We start from the raw sequence: 18,476 nt of genomic DNA on the forward strand, positions 1-18,476 counted from the left end.
CCTCTACGACCAGTGGTGTTTCCACTGTACCAGACGTGGTGATTTGTGCCCTTTTGGAGGAGGATGAACATGGATAAGATCATTGCCCCTATTGACGTACTGAAATACATGAGCAATTTGTGCGTTCTTCGGCAAGGTTGTGACAGCTCTAAGCACAGCTGACAAGGAGGTGGGGTGAGGTGTGGGGAGGGCAGAACTTGAAACGGAAATGTTTCATTAGAGATTCCTAACAAGTGGAGAACGTTGAAGGGATGTGAAGTACTTAAGTGAGAGATAATCTGTGTTAACTTGGACAAATCTTTTCCCCTCTCTGGGGCTCAGTTTCCTCATTTATAAAGTAAGGGGGGGGGGCAGAAGGGAACAAGATGATCTCAAAAGTCCTTTCTACCTGTGACAGACTAGTATAGAGGAAAGAACACTGGACCTGGAGACACTTAAGCACTTACTAGCCATCTTGCCTTGGACAAGTTCACTTTCTCACTCTGAGGCTCAGTTTCCTTATCTGCAAATCGAAGATAAAAACCTTTAAAAAGCATTCTAAACATAATCTGCTATTGTTGCTGCTAATCCTTGCACTGCCCTTGCCATAGCCCATACGGCACTCGACTTGGAGTCCTAGATACATTGGTTTCAAATCCTGCTTAGACAAATACTAGCTCTAACCCTGGAAAAGTCACTTCTCTCTGGGCCTCAGTTTCCTCATCTGTAGCATAAAGGGATTGGAACTAGATGGCTTTTGAGGTCCCTTCAAGCTCTAGAGCTATGATCCTATGTCAGGGTGGATATGAGCAAAGGGTTTTTTTTTGTGCAATTCAAGGCACTCTAGAAATGGGAGAGCCTGGGGTCTATAAAGAACTGTCCATTCTGCAGCCAACATCACCCTCTGCTGGACGGGACAGGTCATGTCTGGCTTCTCAGAAACAGTTCTCAGCTCAACAACTGAAGCAGAAAGCCCCTGTTATTAGGGAGATTTGGAGTCTGGAATCTTTGAATCCAGGTTCTGATGCCACTGGAAGAATTCTCTCTGAGGTTCCATGAGGCCCAGCCCGATGTTTTAAACTCTTTCTGAATCTTTGAAGGTTCCAGTTCAGAAGGTGGCTCTCATGTATTCTAAGTCAAGAGAATTCACCAATCCTTGCCACCGAGGTGCCCAGTTTGTCAGAACTAGTCCTTGGGCAAAATCCTTCTAGAAAAACAGTTTAGAAGACTTCTGCAAGAAGGAAGAGTGAGTGTTTGCATCTCAGTATAACTCCTACTCCCACTCATGACCATAAAGCAACAAGAAATTAACCAAATAAAATAATTAACATTACATGAAGAGAAGAAGAGAAACATCTCCAAACAATGTAAAGCCTTCAAAAATAATAGCAGAAAGCTACAAGAATGCCTTATTCCACCTACCCATGTTAACTTGTCCCTCGCCTAGCCTTCCCATTGCAAGTGACCTTAACAGTTCTGCGTCTCAAACTTTGTATGTGGTGGTTATTATTTTTATGTTTCAGTCTGACTCCACTATCCTGCACCCCTCAGTGGAGGACAGCACTGAACTCACTCAATCTTACAATGGAAAGAGTGGGCAATAGTGGAGAGGACAGAGACTCAGCATTGCAGAATTAGAAGACTTCTCAGCCAAGGGAAGGGGGGGGGATATAAATTCAGTTTCAGTAATCTCCATGTGGAGTTTTCATGTGTCAGAGATCCAACCAAACCTCCTTTTTCCTGATACGTATAACCACATGCATAAGCTTGAGGTGGTCAGTAAGGACTTCTCAGCCTGGATAGGATAAAATGGGTGACAGTAGTTAGGGGAGGGGACAAATGGTACAAGGGGTATGTATAGAGAACAAAAGGGATCCCCAAAATCCAAATAATGAAGACATTTTACAGGATTCCAAGAAATAATGGAACAGTAGCAAGAAACTCTGGAATGGTTCAGAGGAGAAATAAAAGAATCACAAGAAGAAATTGGGGTAGAAATCAAAGCTCTCAAATAAGGAATAAGAAAGACAAATAAAGAAGACAACAGGAGAGTAGACTAATTAGAATAGATGACAGAGGATAGCTATATAACAGAAGAGGCTCTGAAAAAGGAAAATGGTATACTTGGAATTACAAAAATACAGAAGTGGAAGAAAAACAGAAAGAACAGAATCAAAAGATAAGAACATTGGGAAAAGAAGTTCTGTTGAGTGACTAACTCTGGAGATATGATGTATAGAGATAATTAAGGAATCATAGGTTTTCCCCAGAAAAAAAAAAGATAAATTAAATAGCCTGAATGCCATACTTAAGGAAAATACAAGAAAATTTCCCTAAAATATTGGAAACAGTGGACAAAGTAAGGATTGATAGAAGACAGATCATTGACAGAGTGAAAATGCACATTTAAACCACTATGGAATTTAGTGGCTATACTTCAGAATTTCAGAGTTAAACAACAAATCCTGCAGGCCACCAAGAGAAAGGCCTTCAGATATCAAAGAAAATCAGTTCTAATAGCCTAGGACAATAGGCCTAGAACTAGCCTATAATATGTCTATGAAAAATTAAATATGAGATTAGAATAAGATATTCCAAGAAAAGAAGGTTGAGTTGCACCCCCAAGATAATATATCCTGGAAAGCTGAATCTAATCCACAATGAATAATGGAATTTCAAAAAACAGTCATTTAAGTTAGCCCTTCACAGGAAACTAAAGGTGATCATGGTCTTCAATATGCAAACACTTCAAGCAAGATAAACTTAGAAAGGCAAATCAATACTGTTAATGAGAAAAGACTAAACAATAAAATCAATGTTTTCATTCTTCTAAGGGCAGAACAAAGTTATTTTTTTTAACCACTCACACTGGTTGAGTACCACAGAGAGTGCTAAACTCAAGAGGAGAAGGGTAAGCAGTGTTTTGATCTGCCTAGGGGGCTATGAGAAAGGTTAAAAGCAATGGGGAAAAAAGTTAGAGAGGCCTGGGAGTCAGGTCTCACTCTGAGAGGGGGAAATAGGGGGTATTTTAAGGTGCATTCCCAAGGAGGTAAGGGAGAGTGACAGGTGGTTCACAGTAGGTATAATTTTAGGGGGGGGTTAGTGGGAACTCAGGAGATCCCATTGTCCAAACCAGGGTCATGTTTCCCATCACCACATTCTATAGAAGGGTAAGGACCCCCTCAGAGGGTCCAGTGTGGAAAGTAATTTTACAAAAAATTGATTATGCTAAGATACGAGGAAATAAATGGAAATGGGTACAAACCTTAAATACATCTTCTTACAGATACAACAAAATAGTACTTAATTCAGGGACCATATGGATAATACAGTAACCTAAATGGAGACTAAGTAACGATAGCCTGAATAATGAGTAAATCAAAGAAGAAGTCATAAAAACAATAAATATATTAAAGAAAATGAGAAAAATGATGCAATAAAATTCTGAGGACACAACTAAAGCAGTCTTCAGGGGAAAGAAGTATATCTCTAAAAGCATATATTAGCAAAAATAGAAAAGAGAGAGTTAATGAACTGAGCATAGGATTTTGAAAGCTATAAAGCAAACAAACAATTCCAAAATAGAGATAAAAGAATAAATCATGAAAATTAGAGAATTAGCTACAATTGAAAACAGAAAGGTGACAGAAGTGATAAAACAGAGCTATTTTTTAAAAGACTAACAAAACCAATAACCATTAGCTAACTTGATTTCAAAAAGAGAAGAAAATCAAATTAGCAAAATAAAAAAATGAACAAGATGAATTTACAACAATTAGTGAGGAAATAAAAAGAATGATTAGAAACCACTATATGGAATTTTCCATAAACTCCTACTCTAATGGCTTAAAGAGTCACAGAGGTGAAGCTGGGTTTTTAAAGGCTGCATCAATGAAGTGCAAGTTCTGGCAGATTCTCCTATGGTAGAAAAGCTTTCAGGAACAGATGATGTCTGGTTTCCAAGGCCCAGTCTTTCTAAGAACAGGGAGGTTCAACACTTCTCTGTGGCTGGACAAATGGTAATGAATTCTTTGGCTCATGGCAACCTATGGAACAAAGAAAAATACAAAATGGCCCCAGTCCTTTGTGGACCTCTTCCTGTTCTGTAGTGATGGATGGTAGAATGTCAGAAAAGGAGGCAGAGGGTACTAAGAATCACAGTTTTTAGACCATCTGTGAACTTGAACTTGGTTATTGGTACTCTAAATGTGAGATCCTTGTCCAAAGACCAATGAGCAGATATTTGGCTGGAAGAGGTAGTTATATCCATCTTGACATTCTTGCTATAAACAAAATCAGAAGATGGAAGTTGCAGCAAAATGGAAGGATACTTCCTCACAAGTTCTCCATGGAGAGGTAAATAAAAGTATTGGCAGAGTTACTTTTATCAAATAATGATGATGATGTGGTGGTGGTGATGATAATAGTTAGCATTTATATAGCGTTTTAAGTTTGCAAAGCACTTTACATAGATCTCTAGGCTCCTGGCATTATCCCTAGCTGTCCTCCATGCCTGGAATATCCTCCCCCATCAACTCTATTGATTTCCCTGGCTTCTGTTAAGTCCCAACTAAAATCCCGTCTTTTCTCAGATGAAGAAATTAAAGCCATCTATAGTCATATGAAAAAATGCTCTAAATCATTATTGATTAGAGAAATGCAAATCAAAACAACTCTGAGGTACCACATCACACCTATCAGATTGGCCAACATGACAAAACAGGAAAATGATAAATGTTGGAGAAGACGTGGGAAAATTGGAACACTAATACATTGTTGGTGGAGTTGTGAAATGATCCAACCATTTTGGAGAACAATTTGGAGCTATGCCCAGAGGGCAACAAAAATGTGCATACCCTTTGATCCAGCAATAGCACTTCTAGGGCTTTATCCCAAAGAGATCAAACAAATGGGAAAAGGACCCACATATACAAAAATATTCATAGCAGCTGTTTTTGTGGTGGCCAAGAATTGGAAATTGAGAGGATGCCCATCCATTGGGGAATGGCTGAGCAAGTTGTGGTATATGAATATAATGGAATACTATTGTGCTATAAGAAATGATGAACAGGCTGACTTCAGAAAAACCTGGAAAGACCTATATGGTCTGATGCTGAGTGAAGTGAGCAGAACCAAGAGGACTTTGTACACAATAACACATTATGCGATGACTAATATTGTTATACTGAACCCTTCTCAGCATTACAAGGATCTAAGGCATCTCCAGAGGCCTCAGGATGGAAAATACTGTCCACATCCAAAGAAAGAACTATGGAAGTTGAATCGCTATCACTTATTTTTACCTTCAGTTGAGTTTTGTTTCATCTTTCTGATGGTTCCTCTTATTGGTTTTAATTTTTACTTACAACTTCACTAATGTGAAAATATGTTTAATGGGTATGTAAATGTAAAGCCTATATCAGATTGTGCGGGGAGGGTGGGGGGGAGGAAGGGGGAGAAAAATTTTCAACTCAAAAGCGTATAGAAGTGATTGTTGATAAATCAAAATAAATTAATAAAATTAAAAAAAATAAAATCCCGTCTTTTACAGGAAGCCTTTCCCAACCCTTCTTAATTACAGTTCCCTCTGTTAATGCGTTCCTATGTATCCTATATAGAGCTTGTTTGTATAGATTTGTTTGCACGTTGTCTTCCTCATTAGATTGTGAGCTCCTTGAGGGAAGGGACTATCTTTTGTCTCTTTCATCCCTAGTGTGTAGTACAGTGTGTGGCACATTGTAGGTGCTTCATAAGGACTGATTGATTTTGTCCTCATGACAATCCTGTGAGGTAGGTACTATTGCTATCTTTATTTTACAGATAAGGAGAGAGAGAGAGAGAGAGAGAGAGAGAGAGAGAGAGAGAGAGAGAGAGAGAGAGAGAGAGAATGGCTTGGCCACAGTTGCACAACCAGTAAGTGTCTGAGGCAGGATTTGGGCTTAGGTCTTTCTGCCTCCATGTCTAGTGCCACCCATGGGACATTTGGTCATCTCATGTATCATGGTATATACGATAAGTATTTACAAAAAGGGCACTATGAAAATAATTGCATTTTCTGTGCCAGCCTCTGTTCTAGAGGTTCTCATTCTTGACTCCTACCTCTTGGAATCTTAACTCCTGTAAGGACTCAGTTCACATGTCACCTCTTAGAAGAAGTCTTTCCTGATTCCCTCACTTGCTAGTTCTTCCCTTCCCCCCAAATTATTAGGTATTTTCTATAGGCTGTATGTATTTCTGTGTTGTTATATCGGCTGTTTCTTCCTCCCCTCTCCCCACAGAATATAAGCTCTTGAAAAGCAGGGGGGGTTTCGTTCTTGTTATTATATCCCCAGCATTTAGCATGCTGAAGATAGAGCTGAGCTGCTTAATGAGGGTTTGTTTATTGTTTTTTTCCCCATCATGGCATTGACTGAATGGTGTAGCCAATTCAAAATTCAATGGTACTGGTTGTTTGTTGACTAAAAGAACATTTGATCCAGGAGGACTAAAAAGCTGCTTTAATGGCACCACTCTAACAAAGTGTTTCCTGGCATGTGTCAAAAATTAGAAAAGATTTCTTGAAAGATGTAAAAAGATAGAGAACCTTTTGTGACAATCTTGTGAATATTAATATCAAGTGAGACATGAAATAGGGAGAAGTGTGCTACTGTCATAGAAGAAATCCAGTGCAGAGGCAAGTCAATGGATGATTCCTTATAAACAGTGAGATCCTCTAGATGTTCCTGTTTGCAGATCATAGGATCATAGACTGAGACCTGGAAAAGACCTTAGAGGCCATCGAGTCCAATTTCCTCATTTTACAGAGGGGGAAACTGAGGTGCAGGGAGGGAAAGGTACTTGTCCAAGGTCACATGTTTGCTCAAAGCTCTGTTTGCTGGAAGGGACATCAGAGGTCATCTAATTTAACCCCTTCATTTTACAGAGGAGGAAACTGAGGTCCAGGGAGGGGGAAGTGATTTGCCTAAAGTCACACATATAGTAAGCATTAGGGGTGAGATTTCTGACTGGAAATTCAGCCTGCTTCCCACTGTACCATATTGTGCTGGTTGTCTCAAACCCTAGAACATCGCAGTGCCTCCTAAATGAGATCCATAATAACTCTAAAGAGTTCACCCGAATTAATCACCCAGAAAAATAGAAGTAGATAAGGAAGATAGAGTGTCCATTGTCCAGTTGAATGGTCAATCTACAGAGGGCAGATGAGGCTGGGAGGAGGGCATGCAAATGTGAGAAGTCTAAACTTCCATAGGGGGGACAATAGGCTGCCTGAGCAAAAGGGCAGGGAAGGGTGGGTAGAGAGCATAAGGCTGCCTTTCCTCCAATTGGCTAGCTCCAGGTAAAGCTCCTGCAATCCATTTCTCTGCTTTGTCTCACCTTGTTAGTCTGTGACCCCTCTGAAATTAGAAGGGTGGCTACTGGTTCTGAGGGACAGGGTAGGAGGGGTCCACCATAAGCTCCCATCTCAGGAGAATCCACATTCTTTCCCCCTGTGCTGAATCTCCCAAAGAAATATAGGTGCATGGAGATGTTCCTGGGAAAAGGGTAGAATGATGCCTAGCCCAGCAGGGGTATGCTGCCTTCTGTCACCCCCTCCTTCCTGATATGGACATGGGTGGGGTACAGTGAGACTATTTGGGCATGCTTCTGCTTAGCCTGGCCAAAATCCCAATCTCTCCTGCTCTTACCCCTTCACATATCTTCAACGGAGGCCTCCAGCTCTTTGCCACCCCTTGTCCGTGGCCAGGCTGGATCCAACATCAGCATGTGCCAATGGACAAAGATGGTGATGACTGAGGGAAATGGACCAACATGCTCACCCCCACCACCATTCCAGATCAGGCACTCATCACCTCTTATAAGGGTCCCTTAGTTGGGCTCCTAGCCAGTTTCCTCCCTCTCCCATGCAGCTGCCATATAGCTTCCAAAATAATCTTTCCAAGGCACAGCTATGATCATGCCTGTGTTCTGCTCATGAGCCCTCATTGTCAAATATTGTTGATTCTACCTTACCAACATCTCCCATATAGGCTCCCTTCTTTCCACTCATAATATTACAGCCCTTGTCCAGGTCCTCATCACCTACCTTCCTGTTACTGTAGAGGACACTACCATGCTTCCAGTCCCCCAGGCTCACAACACAGGGGTCATCCTCAGCTCCTCACTCTCTCTCACCTCCCATTATCTAATCTGTTGCCAAGGCCTGTCAATTGTGCTTTCATAACAGCTCCTAAATATGCCCCCTTCTCTCCTCTGACACTGTTACCAATCTGGTGTAGGCCCTCTGGGGCAGGCTGTTGCAACAGTCTGCTCATGAGACTGCTGGCCTCATCCCTCCTAACTCCATTTATGCAGACAACAGGTCTGAACATGTCACCCTCTTGTTCAAAGGGCTTTACAAGCTTCCTGTTATCTTCATAACCTGGCCCTTTTCTTCCTCCACAGCCTTCTTACACCTTACTATCCTCAGCACTATTAGCCAGGGACAGTGGAGGACTTACAACACCTCAAACTTGACAATCCATCTCCCATATCCCTGCCCTCAGGGATTTTACCTTCTACTGGGGGGAGACAACACACACATAGTGAAATTACTATAAAATAAATTAAAGGCAAGCTCAGTGGTGAAAAGAACACTGTGAACTCCTAAGGGGGGGACTATCATGAAATTCCTCACCTAGGAGGTGGCAACAAAGCTAAGCCTTGGAATTGGGGATTCCAAGAGGTGGGGTTAAGGAGGGAGAGTATCCTAGGTGTAGGAGGGAGGTAACATGTACAAAGGACTTGGAGGTAGAAGATGGAATGTTACATATGGGGAATAAAAAGTAGGACCAATTTGGTGGTGGTAAAGTTTGTTAAGGGTAATAATGTGAGCTCAATCTGGAAAGAGAGCTTATGGAAACTAAGCTGATTGGGGAAAGGCTAAGCAAATGATGGTCTGTGAATATAATGGAATATTATAGTACCATATGAATTGGACAGTTTCAGATGAGACTTGCATGAATTGATGCAGCTCAAAGTGAGCAAAACCAGGAAAACAATGTATATAGTGGCAACAACATTGCAAAGAAAAATAACTTTGAAAGATTTGAGAATTCTGATAAAGGAAATAACAAACCACGAGTTCAGAGTATGAAATGAGCTATCTACCTCCTGACAGAGAGGCGATGAACACAAGATGCGCAAAAAGACATGCATTTTTGGATGTGACCAACAAGGGAATTTGCTTCATTTGCCTATGTGTATTTTTTCTCTTTTTGTTCTCTTGGGAGGGGGAGGGAAAAATAAATGTTTGTTAATTGAAAAAACAAACATTTTAGAAGATAATTTGGAGCCAGACTGTGAAGGGCTTTATATAACAAAGATAAAAGTTATGTTTTTGTTTCCCTAGAGGCCATAAGGGGACCATTAAAGCTTCTTGAGTAAAGATTAACATGGTGAGAGCTATATTTTAGAAATATCAATTTGTCAGGTATGTGGAAGACGGATTGGAGAGGGGAAGGAGTGGAAGCAGAGAACCCAATTAGGAGGCCATTGCTAGTCCAGGTGGGAGTTGATGGGGGTCTGAACTCAGATGGTGGCTGTGTAATTATAGAGACGTTAAGGTAGAATCGACAACTGCTTGATATAGAGAATACAGGACAGTAAAGAGATGAGGATGGCTCCACAGTTGTGAGCCAGGGTGGCTGTAAAGATGGTAGTAGATTCAACAGATATGACAAAGTTAGGAAAAGTGGTAGTTTAGGGAGAAAGAGAGTGCGTTCTACTTTGGCCACATTGAATTTGAGATGCTTATAGATCATTCACATGGTGATGGCTAGGTAGTAGTTCGTGATGTGGGATTGGGGCTCAGGAGAGAGATGAGGGAGACTAATTGAGTGTAAAGTTGCACACACTGTCAAATGTGGTCATTTTGTTGGTTTACTTTGCCTCACTGTTATGATTTCTTACAAGAGAGGGTTCAATGAGGGGAGAAACTGGATCAAAAGGCTGACTGGTATAAAAAGAAAAAAATGGCATCAATCCAACTTTAAAAAATAGCTTGGGCATGAAGTTTTTCAAAAGATTTTTTTGAACCAAGAAAGCTTTTAAAATCAAGTCACGCTGCTTAGGACTAAAGTCCGAGATGATGGCCTGGCTCTGCCACAGCTAGGCTGTGTGGTCTTAGGCTAGTCACTTGCCTCCTCGGAGACTTTTCCCCCATTTTTAAATGAGGCAGGTGAACAAGACAATTCTCTGAGACCCCTCTCTAGTCCAGCCTTTCTATGTTGTATGATTATTCTAAGTCTCTTACCCTCTCTGGGCCTCAGTTTCCTGCTCTGACAAATGAGAGCATTGGACTACATGGGCCCAAAGGTCTCACCCATCTAGCTCTGACATCCCACATTCTAAGAAGTGCACAGAATTCATCTTCTTTGGAATACCTTAATTTCATCCCACTACTTGAGTAAGAATATCACAAATGCTACACTGAATCAGGCCCATGGTTCATTGAACACTGAATTCTGTCTGACAGGGACACCATGGAATCATTTGAAGGACAGCTTGGAAAATGACCTATAGGACCCTGGCTTCAGGAGAATAGAGATAGTCCCAGTTTGGGGGCTTATCTCCCCCCTACTTTCGCTTGGGAATTGAGTCTCCTAGGGCAGTGGTATCCCTGAGGGTGGATATTAATTTAGAAAATCATGTATTATGGTTATCTACATCCTATTGTATTTTTATTTATTTTGTTAAATATTTCCCATGACATTTTAATGTGATTTGGGAAGCACTAAGTGTTGTAGGCTGCCCTGACACCTCTACTCTAAGGGATGACTACTTCAGGTTTAGGGCAGCTAGGTGGCATTGCAGTGGATAAAGTGCTGGGCCTGGAGTCAGGAAGACCCAAGTTCAAATCTGTCCTCAGACACTTGCTAATTGTGTGACCTGGGCAAGTCACTTAACTGTTTGCCTCAGTTTCCTCATCTGTAAAATGAGCTGGAGAAGAAAATGGCAAACCACTCCAGTATCTCCGCCAAGAAAACCCCAAGTGGGGTCACAAAGGCCGGACATGACTGAAATGACTCATGACTTATAGTTTTGAGCTTCATGGATTTGTTCATCAGCCAGTTGACAAAATTAACTCAAAGTAAAAGTGTTTATGGAAATCGAATAGTATGAAGAATAGAAACAAAATCTGCCCTCCCCCCCAAAAAAAACCTAGGGTAAACTCTCCCACAAATATATATGTCCTTGATGAGCTAGATTGTGTGTGTATGTGTGTGTGTGTGTGTGTGTGTGTATGTGTGTGTGTATAAATAGCTGTGGAGGTAGAATCTAGCTCATAAGAAGGCATCACTCTTCAGTCTTTTCTTTGGTACCTCTTCTAGAGTTATGCTACAGGGAGGAGCAGGCCTAGCCAGTCCATCTGAGTGACCTGCCCAGCATAGACACTGCACCCAGGGGTAACAGTGTGAAGATACCATGAGAAGATCAAAGATAGCAAGGGACCTGTAGTGCTGGAGGTGTGAGCTATCTAGGCTTGTACATGTTCCTTATATGCTTGCCTCTCCACTAGGGTATTCTATGGGTGGGCCTACCCTTCCCACTGATTCTGTGTGCATTTGTCAGAGAGAATATAGACATAGATATAGATACAGATAAACAAACAAACAAACAAACAAATAAATAAATGTAGATATATAATTTGATCCTCACAACAACCCTGAGAGGTAGGTGCTATTATTATCCCCATTTTACAGCTGAGGAAACTGAGACAGAAGGAGGTTAAGTGACTTTCCAGCCTACAGTCACAGAGCTAGTCAATGTTTGAGGCCCATTTTGAACTCAGCTCTTCTTGATTCCAGGTCCAGACCTCTTTGCATTAAGTAGATTCTCCTTGCTTCCTAAAGGAATAAGTGTGACTATGTCTTTGCACTTCTTTAACAAGCTGTGAATGGGCCCCTCCCAGTTTCATACCCTTTATAATTAGTGAATAGGCGCTGGGGTATAAGCTAACCAAGGTTTCACACCCTTTACAAGCTGTGAATGGGCCACTCCAAATTTTGTATCACTAACAGTCTTTGAATGTAATACTTTTGGTGGCCATTCAAGGTCTGAAATGGGCTTTGCCTCCTATGCTTACACTGTAACATTCCTAACTTCCCTTTGTCCCCTCTTATGAATTTATTATCCACATATTTATCTAAGAGTTCCTGGATCCTGCATTTTTTCAACTGGTCTTGTGTGTGTATGTGTGTGTGTGTTGTTGTTGTTGTTTAGATTTCAAGAGTCCTTCTCCTGGGTATGGAAGTGATATTGGGCACCAGACAAGCTGGCAAGACTTTGGGTACAGGTTGTCAACATCCCTGTGTCTGTTGCAGCTAAGCTCAGATACCGATGGAGAGGCTCATCACTGCAAGACTGGCCACCAGGGAATAGATTTGTCACCAGCAACTAATAAAGCCACCTTCAAGGTATGGATGGAGGAAAACCCCCAGAAATTATGAACGTTTGAGGAGTTGAAGAAATCTGAAAAATCCTACAGCATATTTTCATCCCATCGTCCCTCTGGACACAATGAATTCCCTGTTGTGCAGGAATAGGTAGAAACCACTCAGAAAGCCTTCTGGCTTTGGTCCTCCTTGAGGGGAAAGGTGAAAAATCCTCCCTCCTTTTTGTTATTGGCCCATTTCAAGGCAATTAGCTTTTAATCCAAAGAGACTAAGGCTGACACAGTTGGGTTTTCCCTCAGTGGCTCCAGACTCTGGGTTGAAGACATTAGGGACAAGTTCTCCTCTGCCGATGCCAAAGGACAAAAGGGAAAGTTGTCAACACATTTTTCCCCATTAAGTCAAGCACACACATGGGCACACACATGGACACACTCTTGAACCCTCCCTACTTCCTCCCTACACATAGATACATATGCATATACACACACCTGCCACCTGCAGGGCATAAATTGAGCCAGAGAAGAATCTTTCCGAATTGAGACTTGCTTCCAAAGCTTTTGGGTTTGTATCTTGTGGCTTTTGCTTACTTCTTTGTTCTTTCATTCATTGTTTCATTAATTCAATGAGCATTTCATATTGAACATCTTCTATTTATGCAGCCAGGTATCCTTTGCTTCCTTTAAAGAACTCCCCCTTGGAATGCTCCCAGAGACTCTTGGTAAGTGGGTTGGTGTTTTTCACCTGAGAATTGAATGTCTGACAGAAATCACTGTTATCTAGTGAAAAGAACACAGATTCTAGAGTCAGAGGACCCAGGTTCAAAGCCCTCCTCTGACACTTACTGCCTATGTGACCGTGGGCATGTCATTTCCCTTCATGGGACTTCCATTGCCTCTTTTCTAAAATCAGGAGTTTGTATAAGATGCTTATCAAGTGCCCTTTGACCTGTGTTCTACACAGCTTTTTGAAATGATTTTACAAGGAGGAATCCTCTCTTTTATAATTCTCTTTGCTTGCTTAGAATTTACAAGAAATTTTCTGAAAATCCAAGGCCATTAGAAAAGGTACCTTTGACTTTTTATTGTTATTTCATAGGTTTTCAAGATGAAAAAGTCCTTCAGGGTCGTCTAGTCCAGAGCCTTCATCTTACAGATGAGGAAACTGGGAGTCCCTTAGAGGTGGTACCACATAGGAGTGAAGAGCAGATGACTGGGTTTGTATCCAAAGCCTCTGACGTGAAAGCCAGGCTTTTGACGTATTTTCAAAATTCTTTCTGTACAAGCAACCTGTGAGGAAGTGAGTGAATTATTTCTCTGTCCAAAAAAGTCCGAAGGAGGAAACTGGGGGTCATAGAGGTCGCAGGATTTGAGACAGAAGGGACTTAGGGATGACATAACTGAGGCTAAGAGGGCAAGACAGATGCAGTAACTTATCCAAGGTCACACAGATTATAAGTGGCAGATCTAGGGTTCAAACACTAGTCTACTAATTCTAAATTAAATGCTCCTTCCACACTGCCTTTCACATCACAGTAACAAGCCCAAGGCCATAGAGTAAGAAAGTATCAGAAGAGGGCTTAGAATCCAGGTCTTCTTTCATCATGCCACATTGTTTTTCAAGAATTCACCAGCGTCCAAATAGGTTTTCCCACAAAATAGAGTGTGTCTAAAAGGAAAAAGGAGAAGGGGAAGGCAGGGGATTAGACGGATAGGTAGTGTCAGGGAAGCAATGAATCTGAGCTTAGACAGCCTGTGGGAAATAGTGGAGGCTAGAAAGGCCTGGCGTGCTGCGGTCCATGGGTTACAAAGAGTTGGACGCGACTGAATGACTGAACAATTAAGCATCTGTGTACGAGCAAGTATCAACTTGGAAAACATTGAAATTCAGTGAAATCATTTATAGAACCCCAGTAGTACAAGACAGCTGGTGAAACTGACTTTTTCACTTTTGAGGGAGGAGTATTTGAGCCCCAGGTAGAAATAGTCCATGCTTATGAGCTGAGACAAGCTGATAGGATTCATTTCTCTTGATGGAATGGTATAGGGGTGAGACCTCTGGATTGGAAGGAAGGAGATCCGGTGACTAATTCTGCCACTTTGAGTAAGTCTTTATGCTTGTCTTTGGTCTCTATTTGCTTATCTATTAAGAATGAGTTATTTGTGGGGCTAGGAAGTTGGGTGAGAGCAGGGTTCTTAACCTGTTTTGGATCTTAGACCCCTTTAGCAGTTTGGTGAAGCCTGTGGCCCCCTTTGCAGAGTAATGTTTATAGATGAATAAAATAACATACTTAAGATTACAAAAGAGACCAGTTAAAGTGAAATAGTTATTTTTAAAAAAATTAAAAACAAATTCAAAGATCCTAGGATAAGGACCCCAGGGCTGGAGAATCACTAAGGTCCCTTTCCTCTTTAATCCCATGACATTGCTCTGAGGCTTGTTTTCTTCATTTGGCCAAAGTGCAATGGGGGATAATATACTCTCTACCTCAGAGATTGGATTGTGCAGAAAGTACTTTGCAAACGTGGAAAGAATCCTGGCAGGTTACTTCTCTTTTTCTGGACCTCAGTTTCCCATTCTGTAAAATGAAAGGGTTGGACTAAATTGTCTCTGAGGTGTCCTCTAGCCCTTACATGTGTGTAGGGAAACATCAGGACAACCACTTTGCCAGGATGTTTCAGTTAAGAGTAGTTTGAGGAGGCATATGGATTATTGCTCTCATTTTCCGTGTCAACTTGCAGGTGTAGACAAAGGACTCCTTAGGTGGAGTCGGTTACAAAAGGACACATTTTTTTCTGACCAACAACATATTGGTGAGAGGTCCTAGAGTGAAAAAAAATACTACTGTTCACCCAAAAGGATTATTGGTTTGTGTTTATTGTTATTTAAAGGAAACAAGAAGTTGAACAAAAATATATTTAAAAGCATAAATATATAAAAATATACCATGTAATATTTGTAAATACATAAAAATATCAGTATGTAATGTATATATTATATACATATATAAAATACATAAGGATATATAAATATATACTATATATAATATAAATATATTTAAACATATATTTTAAAAAAGTAAAAAGTACTTTAAAAAGTTGATTTGGCCTGAATTTGATTAGTTTTCTTTCAAATAAGTTTATTGGATAACAAGTCCCTTTGTAGGGTAATTTTTATCCTGTACTGGGGTCTCAGGAAGGAGAGAAAGGGAGGGCACAAGAAAATTGGTCAACTGAATAGAGCCCAAAGTTGACTCCAAGATGTAGCTGGAGTTATTGGGAGTGGAAGTGGGGAGAGGATGCTTAAAAGATCGTCCCTGACTACAGTCAGACTTGCCCAAGGTTTGAGGTTCTTTTCCCCTGCCCTGCCCAAGGAGAATACTTTGGCTCACAGACAAGCAGTGACAGAAGTAAACCAGTTTGGCCAAACCCAAGGCCACTGAAAAAGCCCTTTTCTTTCCCCAAAGCAGCCAGTGAATATAGAGCCAAATTGAGGCCAAATAGGAGGAAACACTTTGTAACAGGTGTCGGGAGACAGGACTCATATAATGAGAATGCTTCAATAGCACTTTAAAGTTTTCAAAGTGTTTTCATTATACTTTCTCCATGCAGGAAGTATAATAAGTGCTACTATCCCATTTTACAGATGAAAAAAGTTGAGGCTCAATGTTTGATCATACTTTTGCTCTAAACTAAACCTTTATGACCTACCAATAGTTCCTTCTGGTGATATTGTTGACCTCCAAGTGGAGGAGGCCAGTGGGAAGGTAGAGTATGGATCAGGTATGTGCCATTGGAGTGGTGGACTCCTGGAGAGTAAGGTACATGGTATGTGTGCATGTGTGGGGGTGGGGTTGGGACAGGTTATGCTTCAAAAGGAAGGAACTCTCAATGGGTCTTCTTAACCTCAGAGATAGTGACGCTCCTGAAAAAGGGAAAAATCACCAGGCAGATCAGGAAGCAAACCCTAAGGTTCTTTTTGTTGAGATCTGAAGTGCCCAAGAAAGTTCTGAGTGTTCTGGATGGCCAAAAGAAATTGTAAAACTGGGAGAGAAAAAAAGCATAGAAAGGAAAGTGGGAAAAAATAAAAAATAATTTAAAAGGAAAGTGAAAACAACACAAAGGATTGATCATGGGACCCTCAATTTAGGGCTAAAAAGGCTTTCAGAGACCATCTAGTCCAACCACCTTATTTTACAGAAAAGAAAACTGAGGCCCAGCCAGGAGAGGTGACTTGGCCAAGGTCATACATAAGATCATAGATCTGAGGGCTGAAAAGGACCTCAGAGCCCTCATTTTACAGAGGAGGAAACTAAGATGCGTGGAGGGGAAGCAACCCCAGAGGCCTTTTAGTCCAAGCCCTTCATTTTATAGATGAAGAGACTGAGATGCCAGAGGTCATGATATTGTGTCACTAGCGATAGAAAGAACCTCAGAGGCCATCCAGTCCAGGCCCATCCTTTTACAGAAGAAGAAACTGAGGCCCGGGGAGGGGAAGTGTCTTGCCCCATGTCACATGTAGGATCCTACATCTACAGCTGGAAGGGACTCCGAGAGTGTAATCCAGCCTCCTCATTTTACAAAGGAGGAAACTGAGGCCCAAGGAGATTAACTGGCTTGCCCAAAATCATACAGTGGGATTTGAACCCAGATCTTTTGACTCTAGCATCAATGCTCTTTCTTCTATACTTTGCTGCCTCTCTTGGATGGTGGTTAGTCCAGTTTGACTGGGGTACTAAGTACATGGTGGGGAGGAATGTGAGAGGTGGGGCAGCAAAAAAACACTGCTGATGATTTCTTGGACTCATCTCTCTTAGATGATGCAACCTAGCCTCATGGAAGATGGCAATGTAACCACAGTGAGTGAGTTTGTACTTTGGGGAATTTCAGAAGACCCTGAGCAGCAGAAACTCCTGTTTGGTCTCTTCTTGCTCATGTACATTGTGACCTTGGTCGGCAACCTGGGCCTCATCTTTCTCATCAGGATCTACCCCAAGCTCCACAAGCCCATGTACTTCTTTCTTAGCCACCTTTCCTTCCTTGATTTCTGCTACTCTTCAGTCACAGTCCCCAGAAGTCTGAGGGATTTACTATTAGAGAACAAAGTTATTTCTTGGTCTGGATGTATGACACAGTTGGGCTTGCTCATTGTCTTGGCCTCGGCAGAACTGTACCTGTTGGCCTCCATGGCTTATGACCGCTATGTCGCCATCTGTAACCCACTGCTTTACCCTGTACTCATGTCCTCTACAGCCTGTAATTCCCTTGTGGTTGTTTGCTATACTTCTGGGATCATCAATTCCTTGACAGTAACGAGCTTCATCTCGAAGCTGTCCTTTTGCAGGGCCAACATTGTCAAGAGCTTCTTCTGTGACATCTGCCCACTGCTGGCTCTGTCCTGCTCTGACACCCAGGTCTGTAATATCCTGGTCTTTGCCTTTGGAGCCTTTATCCAGATGAGCTCACTACTTGTGATTGTGGTCTCCTACACATTCATCATCATTGCCATTATGAGAATCCGTCTAGCTGAAGGCAAACACAAAGCTTTTTCCACCTGTGCCTCCCATATGACTACTGTTAGCCTGCTCTATGGGACACTTATGTTTATGTATTTACGACCCACTTCCAAATCTGCCCCAAATCAGGACCAAGTGGTCTCCATCTTTTACACGATGGTCACACCCATGTTGAACCCTATTATCTATAGTCTGAGGAACCAGGAAGTGAAGCAGGCACTGAAGAAGATCTTATATAAGATCCTATATAAGGGCCGAGTTGTCCAGGCATAATCATTGATTTATATCTAAACAAGGAAAGGAGACCTTTTCTAGACCCAAACTGTTGTATCTTCACCTAGTTTTAGCTCATTGATTAATGCATGGTAGTAATAACGACAGAGTAATTAACATGGGGGTGACAGCAGTTCAAAAAATCAACTTTACATATTAAAATGGGAGAGACACGATTAAGCAACAGCTTGTCCGGTTCCATAACCTTAATGTGATGCAATATGATAGGATAGACAAAAAAAAAATCTCTAACATGTTCTTGAGCTGCATTAAGAGAG

General features: G+C 41.5%; 1 protein-coding gene across 1 annotated transcript; it reads left to right on the forward strand.

Moving 5' to 3' along the window:
• Positions 1-17,535: 17,535 nt before the first annotated feature.
• LOC110196553 (olfactory receptor 5AR1-like) lies at positions 17,536-18,198 on the forward strand. The gene has a single exon (XM_020969863.1). It carries the CDS (start codon positions 17,536-17,538, stop codon positions 18,196-18,198), a length of 663 nt encoding a protein of 220 aa, XP_020825522.1.
• The last annotated feature ends 278 nt before the right edge of the window (positions 18,199-18,476 follow it).

This window comes from Phascolarctos cinereus, unplaced genomic scaffold (genome assembly GCF_003287225.1).
Source record: "Phascolarctos cinereus isolate Bilbo 61053 unplaced genomic scaffold, phaCin_HiC Scaffold_8;HRSCAF=390, whole genome shotgun sequence".
Taxonomy (NCBI): domain Eukaryota; kingdom Metazoa; phylum Chordata; class Mammalia; order Diprotodontia; family Phascolarctidae; genus Phascolarctos; species Phascolarctos cinereus.